Raw genomic sequence first — 18765 nt, 5'->3', positions numbered from 1 at the left:
ATTCCATGGTTTATAGCCAACATTCCATGGTTTATAGCCAACATTCCATGGTTTATAGCCAACATTCCATGGTTAATAGCCAACATTCCATGGTTAATAGCCAACATTCCATGGTTTATAGCCAACATTCCATGATTAATAGCCAACATTCCATGGTTAATAGCCAACATTCCATGGTTAATAGCCAACATTCCATGGTTAATAGCCAACATTCCATGGTTAATAGCCAACATTCCATGGTTTATAGCCAACATTCCATGGTTTATAAGCAACATTCCATGGTTAATAGCCAACATACCATGGTTAATAGCCAACATTCCATGGTTTATAGCCAACATTCCATGGTTAATAGCCAACATTCCATGGTTAATAGCCAACATTCCATGGTTTATAAGCAACATTCCATGGTTTATAGCCAACATTCCATGGTTTATAAGCAACATTCCATGGTTAATAGCCAACATTCCATTGTTAAAAGCCAAAATTGTTATCAGTTTTGAAAAATATAAACGAATCAACTCTGGGTAGCTCAAACACTTTGGTTTCTCTGCCAAATAGTTGATTGTGCGCGCACAGCTTGCACTTTGCTCGTGTAAGACGAGCAAAGTGAAGAGTGGATCTACGAATTCACATATCCATTGCCTTGAATGGCAGTATAGATATTTCATTAGGAGATATTAACTACTTATTAACGGAGACCGAGGGCTGGAGAAATATCAGGCCGAGGTCTTGAATGTACAGCCCAAGGCCGCAGGCCGTACTGAAAAGACCGAGGTCTGATATTTCTCCGTACAGCCCGAGCAGGCGAGGGTAATAAAAGTTTTATTATATAGCTTTTAAAAATTAAAATGAGGAGAAGACAAATCAACTTTGCTTTCGCGCAAATATCAATTAGTTTATCGATCGATTTCAAAAAGGCGAACGGTCAACTAAAAAGTGTAAGAGTGAAAACATTCAACAATATAATTAAGACGACAAGATAACAAACAGAGAGACCTTGAAGTGTAAAGATGTTGCTTTTAGTAGCCCTCCAGATATAAAAAGAAGAATTATCCTTGGGCACAAATGAATGGAAATCGAAGCAAAAAGAATAACTTTTTTTATTAACCGTTCAGCGTTGTTTTCATCGTTGTGACAAGCACAGTGACTGATATAAGTTCATTATGCGACTTTTCGGGTTATTTCTTTCTTTTTTCTTCCCTATTTTCACCTTTTGGAAGCTACAGGTTCCAGCTAAGGATAAAAGCAATAAGAAAAAAAGCTCAGATGTCAGTCTTCACGGCATGAATGGACTGTTTGGTGTGAAAACTTCACGATGTAGAAAACAAACTTCTGAAAAAGAAAACGCCAATTGATTTGATGAAAATATTGAAGCTGTACTATCTTAAAGAAACTCTTTTGGGTAATTGCACCCCTTGTTATTTATTCCTTTTTTTGTGTGTCCGATACAAATAAGCTTTGTGTTTCTTGGCTATTGGTGGCGCTCGCCGGCTCATAATATTGTTTCTCTTCCTGTCAAAATTTTCATTTACAATCTTGTCAGGATAAAAAAAACTCCGACTCAAAGTGCACGTCGTCGCCCTATTCTCAATTTCTTAGACCTGTTTGTTTGTTTTTTTTTTGGTTGATTTTGTTTTTCTTGGTCGATTTAGTTTTCGCAAATACACTCGGCTTTGTAAACAAAGCCCGCTGCGAAAAAATATCCAAAACTGCCCACGGGAAATATCGTAGGATTCCAGCCCACTCAACAGCCAATCAGAGCGCGCGTACCATCGTAGCCATATAATAAAGGAAATATCAAATAATAAAACAGTTTCAGTCTGTACATATGGAGGTGAGATGCTTACGCGCGTACAATCATTGCAGGGCTTAGTATTGGTATATAAGGCTACAATACTAACTATTTAATGTATAAAAGTATTAATTATTTCGTCAGGTTCTCTTTAAAGGGGCCTAAACCTCACCTTTCCATCAAAATTCACCTTCACATGGACATAGTATGTGCCAGTAAGCTCCTTGGGTAAAGTAAACGCCATGGCGGCCCCATAATCCTGCTGAGAGTACAGCATAGTCTCCATCGACTTGGTCCCTAGGGCGATTACGCCACTGACGTCAAGTCGAGAAGGCGAAGGGGACAGCAGAACCTTATCCCACCAGGACTCTCGCTCTCGCATACTAAACGCGTCATTACGAACAAGCCAGTGAACACGTAGCAGCCTTACGCTCTCGCGGTAAACATATGACACTCCAAGGACCATTAGATCAGGTCTGGAGGGTAGTGACACTCTCACTCTTATGTTCCGTACGTTGTTAGTGAGGTCATCCTCAGCCAGCTCGTGCTTGTCATTGGTTTTGACGATTATGTACCATTGGCCTGTTACCATCGGGACGGTGAATGTTGCAGATTTGGAGTAGTTCTTTCCTGGTGGCACTAAACTTGAAATGGGCTCTTCGTGAAGTTTGATGTCTCCAGGTTGTGCACTCTCCGACTTCGTCAAGTAAACTGCATCCACCCAGACTCCATCTAGCGTACTTCCAACACCTGTGTTCACAACCACCCACGTGATCTTCAATAATTCATCGGCAAAAGTCTCATCGGGGCGCACCGAGATGCGGACATCTTGAATGATCAAATCTGGCAGGACCTGAGGAACGAAAACCTCGCTGGAGTGATGGTAGTTGTTATTCCTTTTTGCTTCCGTAACTGATTGATAAGAATCGGTATATATAAGGATATATCTCCGACCGTGGATATTTCTTGGAATCCGGAATACAGAATCGATGACTTCATAACTTCGTGATGGAGAAAGGTTGTCTCCTCTTGGAATTCTCCCGATGGAGACAGAACCAGTAAGCGACAGAGTGGCTGAGACGAAGATGCCGTCAGTCCACGGAGCGCCGAAAGTCTTCCCATCTCCTCGATTTTCGACTGTAAAATTTACTCTTACAAACGCACTTGTCTCGTCTCGTTCGACATTTACAGACAACTTTTTGACAGCGAGATCTGGAAAAGCATCCATGATTGTAATGGAAGTTTTCATAATGTTGTTGTTGTCGAAAGTGAACTCGAAGACGTTGTTGTGATTATCTGTATGCACTGATAGCTCGTAGTTTCCAGATTTCAGTCGCGGAGGAATGGTATATTCTATGACACGAGTGTAGGATCCCTGTGAAGACAGGACCCCCGAGAAGTATCTTTTTCCCAGGACCTCACGCTGACGGGTTTCTTTGTTCGAGAGAGCCTAAGAAAAAAACAAAGGATTTAGCCAAGGGAGCGTTGTGTGACCCCGTGACCGATTTCTTTTTTTGCGAATTTTAAAAACTTGTATTTTTGATCAGTTGATTTAACTTAAAGTTGTCGGAAGCGATAAATAAGTTTCAAGTAGGTTATTTTCATTGTTCCAATTGTTAATTGCTATATAAACATACATTGATACACATTTCATTGATTTCATCTCTATTAATATGTTATCGAAAGTGTAAATAGTTTATTGTAATAGTATGTAAAAGTAATAGTATGGTCGCATTTATTGTAATAGTCTGATAATGGTCGCTTACCATTCATTAATAGTCTGATAATGGTCGCTTACCATTTATTGTAATAGCATGATAATGGTCGCTTATCATTTATTGTAATAGCATGATAATGGTCGCTTATCATTTATTGTAATAGCATGATAATGGTCGCTTACCATTTATTGTAATAGTATGATAATGGTCGCTTACCATTTATTGTAATAGTATGATAATGGTCGCTTACCATTTATTGTAATAGCATGATAATGCCCCCCTACCATTTATTGTAATAGTCTGATAATGGTCGCTTACCATTTATTGTAATAGCATGACAATGGTCGCTTACCATTTATTGTAATAGTCTGATAATGGTCGCTTACCATTTATTGTAATAGCATGATAATGGTCGCTTACCATTTATTGTAATAGTATGATAATGGTCGCTTACCAGTTATTGTAATAGCATGATAATGGTCGCTTACCATTTATTGTAATAGTCTGATAATGGTCGCTTACCATTTATTATAATAGCATGATAATGGTCGCTTACCATTTATTGTAATAGTCTGATAATGGTCGCTTACCATTTATTGTAATAGTATGATAATTGTCGCTTACCATTTATTGTAATAGTATGATAATTGTCGCTTACCATTTATTGTAATAGCAAGATAATGGTCGCTTATCATTTATTGTAATAGCATGATAATGGTCGCTTACCATTTATTTTAATAGCATGATAATGGTCGCTTTCCATTTATTGTAATAGTATGATAATGGTCGCTTACCATTTATTGTAATAGCATGATAATGGCCCCCTACCATTTATTGTAATAGTCTGATAATGGTCGCTTACCATTTATTGTAGAAGCATGATAATGGCCGCTTACCATTTATTGTAATAGTCTGATAATGGTCGGTTACCATTTATTGTAATAGCATGATAATGGTCGCTTACCATTTATTGTAATAGTCTGATAATAGTCGCTTACCATTTATTGTAATAGTCTGATAATGGTCGCTTACCATTTATTGTAATAGCATGATAATGGTCGCTTACCATTTATTGTAATAGTCTGATAATGGTCGCTTACCATTTATTGTAATAGTATGATAATTGTCGCTTACCATTTATTGTAATAGTATGATAATTGTCGCTTACCATTTATTGTAATAGCATGATAATTGTCGCTTACCATTTATTGTAATAGTCTGATAATGTTCGCTTACCATTTATTATAATAGCATGATAATGGTCGCTTACAATTTATTGTAATAGTCTGATAATGGTCGCTTACCATTTATTGTAATAGTATGATAATGGTCGCTCACCATTTATTGTAATAGCATGATAATGGTCGCTTACCATTTGTTGCAATAGCATGATAATGGTCGACCATTTATTGTAATAGCATGATAATGGTCGCTTACCATTTATTGTAAAAGTATGATAATGGTAGCTTACCATTTATTATAATAGTATGATAATGGTCGCTTACCATTCATTGTAATAGCATGATAATGGTCGCTTACCATTTATTGTAATAGTGTGATAATGGTAGCTTACCATTTATTATAATAGCATGATAATGGTCAATTACCATTTATTGTTATAGTATGATAATGGTCGCAAAACCACATATTGTAATAGTATGATAATGGTCACTTACCATTTATTGTAATCGCATGATAATGGTCGACCATTTATTTTAATAGCATGATAATGGTCGCTTACCATTTATTGTTATAGTATGATAATGGTCGCTTACCATTTATTGTTATAGTATGATAATGGTCGCTTGCCATTTATTGTAATAGCATGATAATGGTCGCTTACCATTTATTGTAATAATATGATAATGGTCGCTTACCATTTATTGTTATAGTATGATACTGGTAGCTTACCATTTATTATAATAGCATGATAATGGTCGCTTACCATTTATTGTTATAGTATGATAGTTGTCGCTTACCATTTATTGTAATAGTCTGATAATGTTCGCTTACCATTTATTGTAATAGCATGATAATGGTCGCTTACCATTTATTGTAATAGTCTGATAATGGTCGCTTACCATTTATTGTAATAGTATGATAATGGTCGCTTACCATTTATTGTAATAGTATGATAATGGTTGCTTACCATTTATTGCAATAGCATGATAATGGTCGACCATTTATTGTAAAAGCATGATAATGGTCGCCTACCATTTATTAATAGTCTGATAATGGTCGCTTACCATTTATTGTAATAGCATGATGGGCGCTTTCCATTTATTGTAATAGTCTGATAATGGTCGTCTACCATTTATTGTAAAAGCATGATAATGGTCGCTTACCATCTAGTTTAATAGTCTGATAATGGTCGCTTAACATTTATTGTAATAGCATGATAATTGTCGCTTACCATTTATAGTAATAGTATGATAATGGTCGCTTACCATTTATTGTAATAGCATGATAATGGTCGCTCACCATTTATTGTAATAGCATGATAATGGTCGCTTACCATTTATTGCAATAGCATGATAATGGTCGACCATTTATTGTAATAGCATGATAATGGTCGCTTACCATTTATTGTAAAAGTATGATAATGGTAGCTTACCATTTATTATAATAGTATGATAATGGTCGCTTACCATTCATTGTAATAGCATGATAATGGTCGCTTACCATTTATTGTAATAGTGTGATAATGGTAGCTTACCATTTATTATAATAGCATGATAATGGTCAATTACCATTTATTGTTATAGTATGATAATGGTCGCAAAACCACATATTGTAATAGTATGATAATGGTCACTTACCATTTATTGTAATCGCATGATAATGGTCGACCATTTATTTTAATAGCATGATAATGGTCGCTTACCATTTATTGTTATAATATGATAATGGTCGCTTACCATTTAAAATAATAGTATGATAATGGTCGCTTACCATTTATTGTAATAGCATGATAATGGTCGACCATTTATTGTAATAGCATAATAATGGTCGCTTACCATTTATTGTTATAGTATGATAATGGTCGCTTACCATTTCGTCCTGCCAGTAGGTCTCAAATGGAGGTCCATACCCTCGGTTCGTGACACGGTAAGATACTGACACAGTGTTCCCGGTCTTGAAGGTACCGTTTGTACTTATCTCACTCACCACAAGGTCCGGTGGTGGGGAAAGAATCACCTTCAATGCCTACACAAAATGAATAATGAAACATTATTGACGATATATCCTAAAGCAACTGACCTTCAATGCCTACACAAAATGAATAATGAAACATTATTGACGATATATCATAAAGCAACTGACCTTCAATGCCTACACAAAATGAATAATGAAACATTATTGACGATATATCCTAAAGCAACTCAACAGCCAAGCGATTTGTCGACACTTCCGTTGTCTTGCGCTCTGAGCCAAGCGTTTTGTCGAGACAAGCAATTTGTCGAGATTTGTCGAGAAACCTGATGGCCATGAGCCTTACCTGATGGCTATGACCCTTAGCTGATGGCTATGGCCCTTACCTGATGGCCATGACCCTTACCTGATGGCTATGACCCTTACCTGATGGTCATGACCCTTACCTGATGGCTATGACCCTTACCTGATTTCTATGACCCTTACCTGATGGCGACCCTTACCTGATGGCCATGACCCTTACCTGATGACTATGACCCTTACCTGGTGGCCATGACCCTTACCTGGTGGCCTTGACCCTTACTTGATGGCTATGACCCTCACCTGATGGCCATGACCCTTACCTGATGGCCATGACCCTTACCTGATGGCCATGACCCTTACCTGATGGCCATGACCCTTACCTGATGGCTATGACCCTTACCTGATGGCTATGATCCTTACCTGATGGCCATGACCCTTACCTGATGGCTATGACCCTTACCTGATGGCCATGACCCTTACCTGATGGCCATGACCCTTACCTGGTGGCCATGACCCTTACCTGGTGGCTATGACCCTTACCTGGTGGCCATGACCCTTACTTGATGGCTATGACCCTTACCTGATGGCTATGACCCTTACCTGATGGCCATGACCCTTACCTGATGGCCATGACCCTTACCTGATGGCTATGATCCTTACCTGATGGCCATGACCCTTACCTGATGGCCATTACCCTCATCTGATGGCTATGACCCTTACCTGATGGCTATGACCCTTACCTGATGGCCATGACACTTACCTGATGGCCATGACCCTTACCTGATGGCTATGACCCTTACCTGATGGTCATGACACTTACCTGATGGCTATGACCCTTACCTGATGGCTGACCCTTACCTGATGGCTATGATCCTTACCTGAGAGGCCCTGTCGTTATCACTCTCTGCTGTATACTCAAACACATTATTGAAGACATCAGTTGTGACGATGATACTAAAGTTCCCGTATGTGGCGTCCGGGACTCTCACGGTCTTACTCTGTCGGTAAGTCAAACCAGCAAAGAGCGGACCCCGGATGATAAAGTCGCCAAGCGTTTTATCCCCACTGTCTGCAAATAAGGCGCATGAGCAAGGGCAGCAGGATCAGCGTTTTAAATGCTCAACTCTCCTAATACGAGAGTCTGCAATCAAATATTTGTCAGCATATATTTGTATTTTGGTGTCGATATGGATTGTTTATCTGTCTGTAATAACGAGGTTCCGTAAGAACCGGGTGTCTGTAAAGCGAAATAACGAATCATCAAAGTAGGGAATTGCCTCTGGTATCACACCCTATTTATCTCTCCCTGACCCCAGAATACATAGAGCTCAATTGGTTACCGTTATTATCATGGGTTTAATAGGGTGATATTGTGCGCGCTCTTTGTTTACCTAAGGGAAAGTTTATTTATTATCCCGAGGGGGGGGGGGGAGGGCGTGAGGATACTGTGGGGGGCCTCGAAAAATCTCCGAGGTCTAAAGGGAGGGGGGGCGTCGAAAGTGTTTGGATATCAAAAGGGGGGGTCACAGATTCCTTTGGGTGTTGTCTGTGTATCTACTATATAATTTGACGAAGTGTCAAATCATACTTCTTGGTTTAACTTGTCTTGGTTTGGGGGCAGTTATTTGGCATGCACAATCCAGGAGTCAAGGATAAGTATTAACAGGCCCGTACCCAGGGAGGGGGGGATTTGGTGGTGTGCGAACGCACCCCCACCCCCCCCCCCCCCCCCCACCCCCCCACCCCACACACACACACACAACGTCCGAAGGTCTACAAGGGAAACGGAGCGGACTACAAGGGAAAGTTAGAAAAAGATCCAATAGAAATGGTCCACACCAAGTTTCTAAAATGGCTTCTCGGCGTAAACCGATACTGCCGCTCGAACGCGTGTAGGGCTGAATTAGGACGATTCCCTCTCAGAACAAAAGCAAAGTGTAGAGCGATCAAACTTTGGCTTAAACTTTCAAACAACAATGGGAATAACGAAAAACTCTCCCGCAAAGCATTCGCTACCATATCTAATTATGAAAACAAAAACTTTTGGCATAGAAAAATTAAACAAATACTAGACCTTGCAGGTAGGAGCGATATTTGGCTGACTGACACAAACACTCCCGAAGCAACTTACAGTTTTCTTCAACAAAGGCTTTATGACATTGAACAACAGACATGGCTTAGCTCTATTCAAAATGACAACAGAAAAGACCAAGAACAAAAGAACAAATTGCGTACGCTCAGAAAGTTTAAACTGTCCCACAATTTAGAAGATTATCTAACGGACGTAAAAAATATTGACCATAGGATTGCCCTTACTAAATTCAGGCTAAGCAATCATAAGCTAGCAATTGAAACTGGAAGGTATGAAAAGCCATATAAAAAACCTAACGAAAGAAAATGCTTAGTATGCCAGACAGGTAAAGTGGAGGATGAAGAGCATTTTCTGTTAGAATGTCCGGCCTATAAAGATGATCGGGATAATTTACTGGATTTCCTTAAAACGCATGCAGGTATCAATGTTAGACACCATGCCAACAAAGAAAATAATATCTATCTATCTATCTGTCTGTCTGTCTGCCTGCCTGCCTGCCTGCCTGCCTGCCTGCCTGCCTGCCTGCCTGCCTGCCTGCCTGCCTGCCTGCCTGCCTGCCTGCCTGCCTGCCTGCCTGCCTGCCTGCCTGCCTGCCTGCCTGCCTGCCTGCCTGCCTGCCTGCCTGCCTGCCTGCCTGCCTGCCTGCCTGCCTGCCTGCCTGCCTGCCTGCCTGCCTGCCTGCCTGCCTGCCTGCCTGCCTGCCTGCCTGCCTGCCTGCCTGCCTGCCTGCCTGCCTGCCTGCCTGCCTGCCTGCCTGCCTGCCTGCCTGCCTGCCTGCCTGCCTGCCTGCCTGCCTGCCTGCCTGCCTGCCTGCCTGCCTGCCTGCCTGCCTGCCTGCCTGCCTGCCTGCCTGCCTGCCTGCCTGCCTGCCTGCCTGCCTGCCTGCCTGCCTGCCTGCCTGCCTGCCTGCCTGCCTGCCTGCCTGCCTGCCTGCCTGCCTGCCTGCCTGCCTGCCTGCCTGCCTGCCTGCCTGCCTGCCTGCCTGCCTGCCTGCCTGCCTGCCTGCCTGCCTGCCTGCCTGCCTGCCTGCCTGCCTGCCTGCCTGCCTGCCTGCCTGCCTGCCTGCCTGCCTGCCTGCCTGCCTGCCTGCCTGCCTGCCTGCCTGCCTGCCTGCCTGCCTGCCTGCCTGCCTGCCTGCCTGCCTGCCTGCCTGCCTGCCTGCCTGCCTGCCTGCCTGCCTGCCTGCCTGCCTGCCTGCCTGCCTGCCTGCCTGCCTGCCTGCCTGCCTGCCTGCCTGCCTGCCTGCCTGCCTGCCTGCCTGCCTGCCTGCCTGCCTGCCTGCCTGCCTGCCTGCCTGCCTGCCTGCCTGCCTGCCTGCCTGCCTGCCTGCCTGCCTGCCTGCCTGCCTGCCTGCCTGCCTGCCTGCCTGCCTGCCTGCCTGCCTGCCTGCCTGCCTGCCTGCCTGCCTGCCTGCCTGCCTGCCTGCCTGCCTGCCTGCCTGCCTGCCTGCCTGCCTGCCTGCCTGCCTGCCTGCCTGCCTGCCTGCCTGCCTGCCTGCCTGCCTGCCTGCCTGCCTGCCTGCCTGCCTGCCTGCCTGCCTGCCTGCCTGCCTGCCTGCCTGTCTGTCTGTCTGTCTGTCTGTCTGTCTATCTATCTATCTATCAGGTCCTCTTTCGGTTCTTAATAGACGTGCTATTTGTAGACAAAACTATAAAGCATAAGCTAGATCACTCTGGTATGTAGCCAAATCCGGCAATAAACGTCCAGTGCAGATACTACAAATGCATAAAAATGTTTTTTCAGGGGTGGCCAGAAAAATTAGGTCCACTTTCTCGCATCCTCTCAAGAAAAATCCTGGGTACGGGTCTGATTAAGCCACGTTTTATCTATGCAATGCAAACCTGTATACACCCTAAATACATCTTTTTTATGGTCTCCGCTAAATAATGTTATAAAGAGCTTATGTTCCATATCTAAAATATAAACAAAACGCTTTAATGCTATAAGCGCTCATTCTCTATCATCAAAATCCTCGCTCTTATCTGATTCTCCTGTCTTCCTCGCTCTCTTTCTTTTCTCTTGCTGCGCTTTTCATGCAAGGAGAAGAAACAAAAAGCCTTTTTTGCTTCTTTTACGCCATCTATAGCATCAACCATTATCAGGTTGCAACCTGGAGTAAGTCACATCTTTGAGAAATTGAGTGCCTTCTCTTTTTCTGAATTAATGTTTTCATCCAATTCCTTCCCCTCCACTTTTTGTCCAGCTTGCAGCTAATCTCTTGCTCGCGTTCCTTAGACATTGCCATTGCTGTTCCTTGCTCCTTCTCTCTACGGTTTTCGGGAGAGGGGGGGGGGGGCACCGAAAATATGGGAGAAGCGTAAGGGGGGCATGAAAAATTTTGTTACTCCTGAAGGGGGGGTCAACTAATTTGATCCCTCACTTTTATCAAAATTTTCACCACCAACCCTCGGGATAATAAATGAACTTTTCATAAAATGACTGTGAGCCTGGGACGAGTGCGTGTATTTTTTTGAGTATCAATATATTCCTATCTCCTTTACCTATAAGGTGGTCTCGTGATAGAACGACTCGGTCGTACCAGTGATTGACATTTGCATTGCCCAGTCCTTGGTTACTCACTGTCCACGTCACTGTTATGGACCGACCTGTGTGTTCAATAATATTTCTGGTTTAATAACATTACTGATAAATTGTGTTGTAGTGGGTTAACATGATAGTGTTGCACAAGTGAAGCAGACACGAGGGCTCCGTGGGTTAACATGATAGTGTTGCACAAGGGAAGTAGACACGAGGGCTCCGTGGGTTAACATGATAGTGTTGCACAAGGGAAGCAGACACGAGGGCTCCGTGGGTTAACATGATAGTGTTGCACAAGGGAAGCAGACACGAGGACTCCGTGGGTTAACATGATAGTGTTGCACAAGGGAAGCAGACACGAGGGCTCCGTGGGTTAACATGATAGTGTTGCACAAATGAAGCAGACACGAGGGCTCCGTGGGTTAACATGATAGTGTTGCACAAATGAAGCAGACACGAGGGCTCCGCATCCCTCACACCAAACCTCCCTTTTTTGGGGTGTTCTGCAATTTATCATCATCATATTTATTCAAACACGGATAACAATATAAATATGTGCCTGTTATTGTTGTTGTTGCTTGTTGTGGGTGTTGTTTTTGCTTGTTGTGGGTGTTGTTGTTGCTTGTTGTGGGTGTTGTTGTTGCTTGTTGTGGGTGTTGTTGTTGCTTGTTGTGGGTGTTGTTGTTGCTTGTTGTGGGTGTTGTTGTTGCTTGTTGTGGGTGTTGTTGTTGCTTGTTGTGGGTGTTGTTGCTGCTTGTTGTGGGTGTTGTTGCTGCTTGTTGTGGGTGTTGTTGTTGCTTGTTGTGGGTGTTGTTGTTGCTTGTTGTGGGTGTTGTTGCTTGTTGTGGGTGTTGCTGTTGCTTGTTGTGGGTGTTGTTGTTGCTTGTTGTGGGTGTTGTTGTTGCTTGTTGTGGGTGTTGTTGTTGCTTGTTGTGGGTGTTGTTGCTTGTTGTGGGTGTTGTTGCTGCTTGTTGTGGGTGTTGTTGTTGCTTGTTGTGGGTGTTTTTGTTGCTTGTTGTGGGTGTTGTTGCTTTTGTTGCTGCTGTTGTATGATATTGTCTACTTACGGGTGATCTTGTATGATATTGTCTACTTACGGGTGATCTTGCATGATATTGTCCTCTTACGGGTGATCTCGTATGATGATAAACAAATTCGCGTGACTGTGAGGTTCCTACCTGAGAAAGATGTCGGTGGAATAGCAACTGAATCTACTTTGAGGTTCGGTGGAGGAGTTAGCGCTACTCTCACAGAACCAGAGCTGATACGCCAGTTGTTGGAAGGGTCAATATCATCGCTCTAAAGAAAACAGATAAAAGAAAAAGTCGAACATTGTGATTTGGTGATCCAGAATGAGCCATGTCACCACCCCTCACCCACCTACCGATCTCACATCCTTGGATTTCCAGTTCCCTCAGTGGGGAGATTTGTTCGATTTGTTGATTCTTCAGGACTATTCAGGACTTCGGGACTATAATATATCTCTATTGCGAGATATTTGATCAAGATATGATGTTCCGCAGTAGAGGGTGGTGGCTGTGGGGGAGGGGGGACGGGGTGTTGGCATGGATCTCTCTCAACATACTAGATATATCGCAGGAATTAGAAAAAAACGTACCGCGGAATAAGTCTTGACAAACGCATAATAGACTCCAATCTCACTGTCGCCAAGAACCCCAGTCACCGTGTCGGTATACCCATCTCCACTCTCCAAAATCCTCTGTTGCCATTTCCTAGTAAATACTCTGGCATCCGAAAACTCGGTGGTTTTACTAATATACACCACATCATACCATGCAAACACCGCATTGCTATGGCCACCGATATTCCGCACGGTCCAAGAAACGGACAAACTCTGACCTGAAAATGCACCGAGTGGTACCGTCACTATCTGGACTTTAAAATCATTATAATGCCTCGTGACGAAACCCCAGACAGGTCCAGGAATTTTGGCACCAGAGCTCGTCATATATTCGACTTTCCAAAGCATTTTTGTCCCATGCGGGTATCGCCTTCCTGGCGAATAACCCCTCAATCGTGTCGTCGCGGTTGGGGTAGAGGGTTGCGGTGTTTGGTATTTCCAGATGAATATTTTATACTGGACAGCGCCGGGATATTGTGGCCAGGAAAGCTCCTGGTTCAAGTCGACGTTGACTTGTCCACTCTTGGGGTAGTCGGGAGGCTGAATCCCGAGGACTTTAACAGTCTGCGGTACTGTTAAGTTATAGCCACACGGATCCCGTATGGTCCAGTAACGGGTAAATGTGACGTCACACTGCATGGTCGGTATTGAGTCCGTGTGCGTCATGTTCACAGGCATCCCACAAGGGTGAGATGCGCTAATTTCTTTACTCAGATCTTGAGCTATTCCAACAAGCGTTTCGCAGGCTACCATGATGCTTCTAAAAAAAAAAAAATAATAATGACTGAGTTACCGTGGTTACTCGCTGTCATCCTTGTATTTCCCTGGGCTTTTTGCTCTCGTTTTCAAACATTAATTCAAATCAGAATGTGCATTTAAAAGATTACTTTACCTTAATGAAAACGCTCTTATCTTAATAAATCAAATACTTGAATCATTTGAAGGAGGTAGGTCCGGCCAAAATAAAAATTGCCATCTTTCGCCTATTATTATAGTTATCACGGATCTATACACTCACGAAGTTCCAAGGTTGAAATGGTATGTTTTACACGTCTGTGAGAGTCCGAGGAAAGACTATACCAGGCGTACCAATTAATTCCTTTTATCTCCTGCAGTTTTGGAGAAGGGGGAGGAATAGTGTCTAGTAAATACAAGAGAGGGGGGAGGAATAGTGTCTAGCAAATACAAGAGAGGGGGGAGGAATAGTGTCTAGCAAATACAAGAGAGGGGGGAGGAATAGTGTCTAGCGAATACAAGAGAGGGGGGAGGAATAGTGTCTAGCGAACACAACAGAGGGGGGGAGGGAAGATAACTGCTGACCTGTTATATGTCAGTATTGGTGCCGTGGGATTACTGATCCTAATCTCCTGCACCCCCCTGGCCTTGTTCCCGGCTCTGTCTGTAGCGCTCCATGTGCGTAAGACCCCACAGTTGGACGAGAGGGGCTGGTCCGAGTAGGTCAGGCTAGGGGAAGGGTCCACGTTGTCCCGGACAGTGGGCTGTCCGATGCGTGACGGGTCCAAGTTAGATGTGCATGGTACCGTTAATGTGTTAAGGATGGACAAGACAGGTGGCGAGCGATCTGAAAGCATTAAGCACAAATTCGTACTTAGTGTAAGTGCTAACACCAGTTCAATCATCCTTACATTTTTTAGGGGGGGGGGAAGCTTATTTAATTATTTTCGTCTAAAGGGCGAGGGGCCAATTTTCGTGGAAGATGGGCTAGAATAGGTAAGGTTTCCGGTGAAAGATGGGCTAGAATAGGTAAGGTTCCCGTGAAAGATGGGCTAGAATAGGTAATGTTTCCCGTGAAAGATGGGCTCATAAACTGTGACTTACTTTCTTTTGTAAAATATTTTACCAGATTAAAATAAATGTTTTTAACATGTTTAAATGTTTTTAAAAATTTATTTTAATCTGGTAAAATATCTTACAAAAGAAAGTAAGTCCAGTTTATGAGCCCATCATTCACGGAAAACCTTACCTATTCTAGCCCATCTTTTATGGGAAGCCTTACCTATTCTAGCCCATCTTTCACGGGAAACCTTACCTATTCTAGCCCATCATTCACGGGAAACCTTACCTATCCTAGCCCGTGTTTCACGGGAAACCTTACCTATTCTAGCCCGTGTTTCACGGGAAGCCTTACCTATTCTAGCCCATCTTTCCCCGGAAACCTTACCTATTCTAGCCCATCATTCACGGGAAACCTTACCTATTCTAGCCCATCTTTCACGGGAAACCTTACCTATTCTAGCCCATCTTTCATGGGAAGCCTTACCTATTCTAGCCCATCTTTCACGGGAAACCTTACCTATTCTAGCCCATCATTCACGGGAAACCTTACCTATCCTAGCCCGTGTTTCACGGGAAACCTTACCTATTCTAGCCCGTGTTTCACGGGAAGCCTTACCTATTCTAGCCCATCTTTCCCCGGAAACCTTACCTATTCTAGCCCATCATTCACGGGAAACCTTACCTATTCTAGCCCATCTTTCACGGGATACCTTACCTATTCTAGCCCATCTTTCACGGGAAACCTTACCTATTCTAGCCCATCTTTCACGGGAAACCTTACCTATTCTAGCCCATCTTTCACGGGAAACCTTACCTATTCTAGCCCATCTTTCACGGGAAACCTTACCTATTCTAGCCCATCTTTCACGGGAAACCTTACCTATTCTAGCCCATCTTTCACCGGAAACCTTACCTATTCTAGCCCGTGTTTCACGGGAAAACTTACCAATTCTCCATGTGTAGGTGAGCACAGCGGCAAGGTTACCAGCCTGATCACGTGACTTGATCCAAAGCACATACACTGTATTATCAACAAGCCGGTCGACCGTAAACTCGCCAGGGCAAGGCGCATACCCGGATGGTTGGGATCCCTGTGGCTTCACGTCGCACTCATAAGAGCATGACGGGTTGTACCAGTCCTTATCGGTGCATCGGAAGGCGAAGGTTGCGGAAGAGGATTGCGTGACATTTGGTGGTTTGTGTGATATGTATGGAGTGGGCGGCGTTTTGTCTACGATAATAATAACAATAATAATAATAATAATAATAATAATAATAATAATAATAATAATAATAATAATAATAATAATAATAATAATAATAATAATAATAATAATAATAATGACTGGCGTATCTCCAAACATCCAATTGTTGTTGCGCAACAGCATGCTAAACTGGAAAACGACACTAACATCAAGTGGACAAACTCTGGGAGAAGTGAAAATACAACGAAGCATTTTTCAAGGCGATAGCCTTTCCCCTTTGCTATTTGTAATATGCTTAATACCACTGTCGATTATACTGCGAAGTGCAAGTGGGAGGTACCAATAAGGCAAGGATGCGGGATCCCTAAACCAACTGCCATGTTGCCATTACATGGTCAGTTTCTTAGACAGACGGAAGAAATAAGGGATGAGTCATCGTGGGACTGGATGACAAAAGGAAACTTGAAGAAAGAGACAGAAGGACTGATCACAGCAGCTCAAGACCAGGCGCTGAGAACGAATGCAGTAAAGGCGAAAATTGAAAAACGACAGATATCTCCCTTATGCAGAATGTGTGGCTTAAAAGATGAAACGGTGAATCACTTACTGTGTGAATGTAGCAAGATGGCACAGAGCCAGTATAAACACCGACACGACAACGTGGCCAGAATTGTGCACTGGGCAATTGCGAAAGAACATGGATTTGAGGTTAAAGAAAAATGGTATGAACACGAGCTATTACCAGTCATCGAAAAACCTGACCTAAAAATACTGTGGGATGTTACCATCCAAACAGATAGGGAAATCCAAGCCCGAAGACCTGACATCGTAATAGTGAACAGAAAAGAAGGTGAATGCATAGTAATTGATATTGCTGTGCCAGGAGATGCTAATGTCGGCGAAAAGGAAAAGGAGAAAGTCCTGAAATACCAGGATATAAGAAGAGAAATTGCCCGATTATGGGACATAAAGACATGTGTTGTTCCAATCGTTGTTGGCGCTCTCGGAACAGTCAGTAAAAACTTGACAAAGCATTTAAGTTCGATTGGCTTAAAGACAAGGATCGAGTTACTCCAGAAAGGAGCTCTCCTCGGATCAGCGTGGCTACTAAGACAGGTGCTCGAGGTCTGAGGTCGTAGGATACGACTTGACCTCGATACATAACCTACCAGCTGTTAACAGCTGCGATCGAATATGTATAATAATAATAATAATAATAATAATAATAATAATAATAATAATAATAATAATAATAATAATAATAATAATAATAATAATAATAATAATAATAATAATAATAATAATAATATCAACTTAAACATGGATATATAAATATCAACTAAAACATTATCATATAATGATCGACTGAAACTTGATCTTATAAAAATAAACTGAAACATAATCATATAAATATCAACTGAAGCATGATCATATAAATATCAACTGAAGCATGATCATATAAATATCAACTGAAACGTAATGTTTTCTTGTTTTCGTGGTGTTTCATTCTTTCGCAGAAAATTCCCTGGCTTTATATCTTGACATGAAAAAAACTGGTTCCCCTATTTCCTTGCACTGACCAACTCTCCACGAGTGTATGACTGGAGGGGCAGTGTTCCCTGCCTGGTCGGTTGCCATGATGGAAATCCGGTAGTTTCCCTCCTGGAGCCCGAGCCCAGTCCACGTGTGGTTACAGGGGGACACGTAGGCGTGGTCAGGGGCAATGATGGTACAGACGGCCGTTGCTTCTTCGCTCTCTTGCCAGGTAATGGTGATGTTAGCGTTAGTTAGAGAGGGTCTGGAGAGAAATGTGATTGATGGAGCGGTGACATCCCCTGGATAACAAAATGGCGAATCAAATACTGCTATGAATCAACATTGCGAATCAAATACTGCTATGAATCAACATTGCGAATCAAATACTGCTATGAATCAAAATGGCGAATCAAATACTGCTATGAATCAAAATGGCGAATCAAATACTGCTATGAATCAAAATGGCGAATCAAATGCTTTGAATGGATTATTAGTTACTTGGTCAGTCAGTCCCTTGTTGTATAACTTGTAAATTGCATGAGGGAATTAAATTTATTGTTGTTGTTAAAGTAACGATGTCGATCATAAAGATGTTAACGATGACGATAGCGACGATCAAGACAATGGTGACAATGATGAGAATAAAGATCATGATGATGGTGACAATGATGACAACAAAAATCATGATGATTTGAGAATTGAGATGGAAAGAAGAGATAACTTACTAATTGTAACTCTCCAAAATTGGTGATCTCTGATGGCTGGAGACTCTGCCCCACAATAAGTCGCTCCCTTGGCAACACCTGAAAGACAAATCTTTTTTCCTAAAGATACTGCGCACACCTTTCCCCACCATTTCAATTCGTTATGACGTCCATGAATGAATGGTTAATTATATTGTCTAAAACGATTGAGCAAATCACAAACATTTAGGTGTTAAAAGAAATATTTAAAACGCTATAAAAGAATCTCAGCGTAACTATGTTTTC

The 18765-nt window shown here is 42.5% G+C and overlaps 2 protein-coding genes across 4 annotated transcripts in view; one reads left to right on the top strand and one right to left on the bottom strand.

The window, feature by feature from the left end:
• LOC116611783 overlaps positions 1-18765 on the bottom strand; it is a 76113-nt gene that overhangs the window by 43651 nt on the left and 13697 nt on the right. For all 3 annotated transcript variants that reach the window (XM_048734603.1, XM_048734602.1, XM_048734601.1), the window contains exons 11-20: positions 18502-18579; positions 17821-18075; positions 15982-16266; positions 14559-14820; positions 13215-13998; positions 12775-12895; positions 11560-11664; positions 7845-8035; positions 6562-6717; positions 1965-3242 (exon numbers count right to left, since the gene is read on the bottom strand). In XM_048734603.1, coding sequence (XP_048590560.1) covers positions 1965-3242; positions 6562-6717; positions 7845-8035; positions 11560-11664; positions 12775-12895; positions 13215-13998; positions 14559-14820; positions 15982-16266; positions 17821-18075; positions 18502-18579 — 3515 coding nt within the window. The remainder of the gene's footprint in view (positions 1-1964; positions 3243-6561; positions 6718-7844; positions 8036-11559; positions 11665-12774; positions 12896-13214; positions 13999-14558; positions 14821-15981; positions 16267-17820; positions 18076-18501; positions 18580-18765) is intronic.
• On the top strand, positions 16801-17462 carry LOC125573819. The gene has a single exon (XM_048734605.1). The coding sequence runs from the start codon at positions 16811-16813 to the stop codon at positions 17369-17371; it is 561 nt and encodes a 186-aa protein (XP_048590562.1). The 5' UTR covers positions 16801-16810; the 3' UTR covers positions 17372-17462.

This window comes from Nematostella vectensis, chromosome 11 (genome assembly GCF_932526225.1).
Source record: "Nematostella vectensis chromosome 11, jaNemVect1.1, whole genome shotgun sequence".
Lineage (NCBI taxonomy): Eukaryota > Metazoa > Cnidaria > Anthozoa > Actiniaria > Edwardsiidae > Nematostella > Nematostella vectensis.
This window is presented reverse-complemented; position numbering and strand designations above follow the sequence as displayed.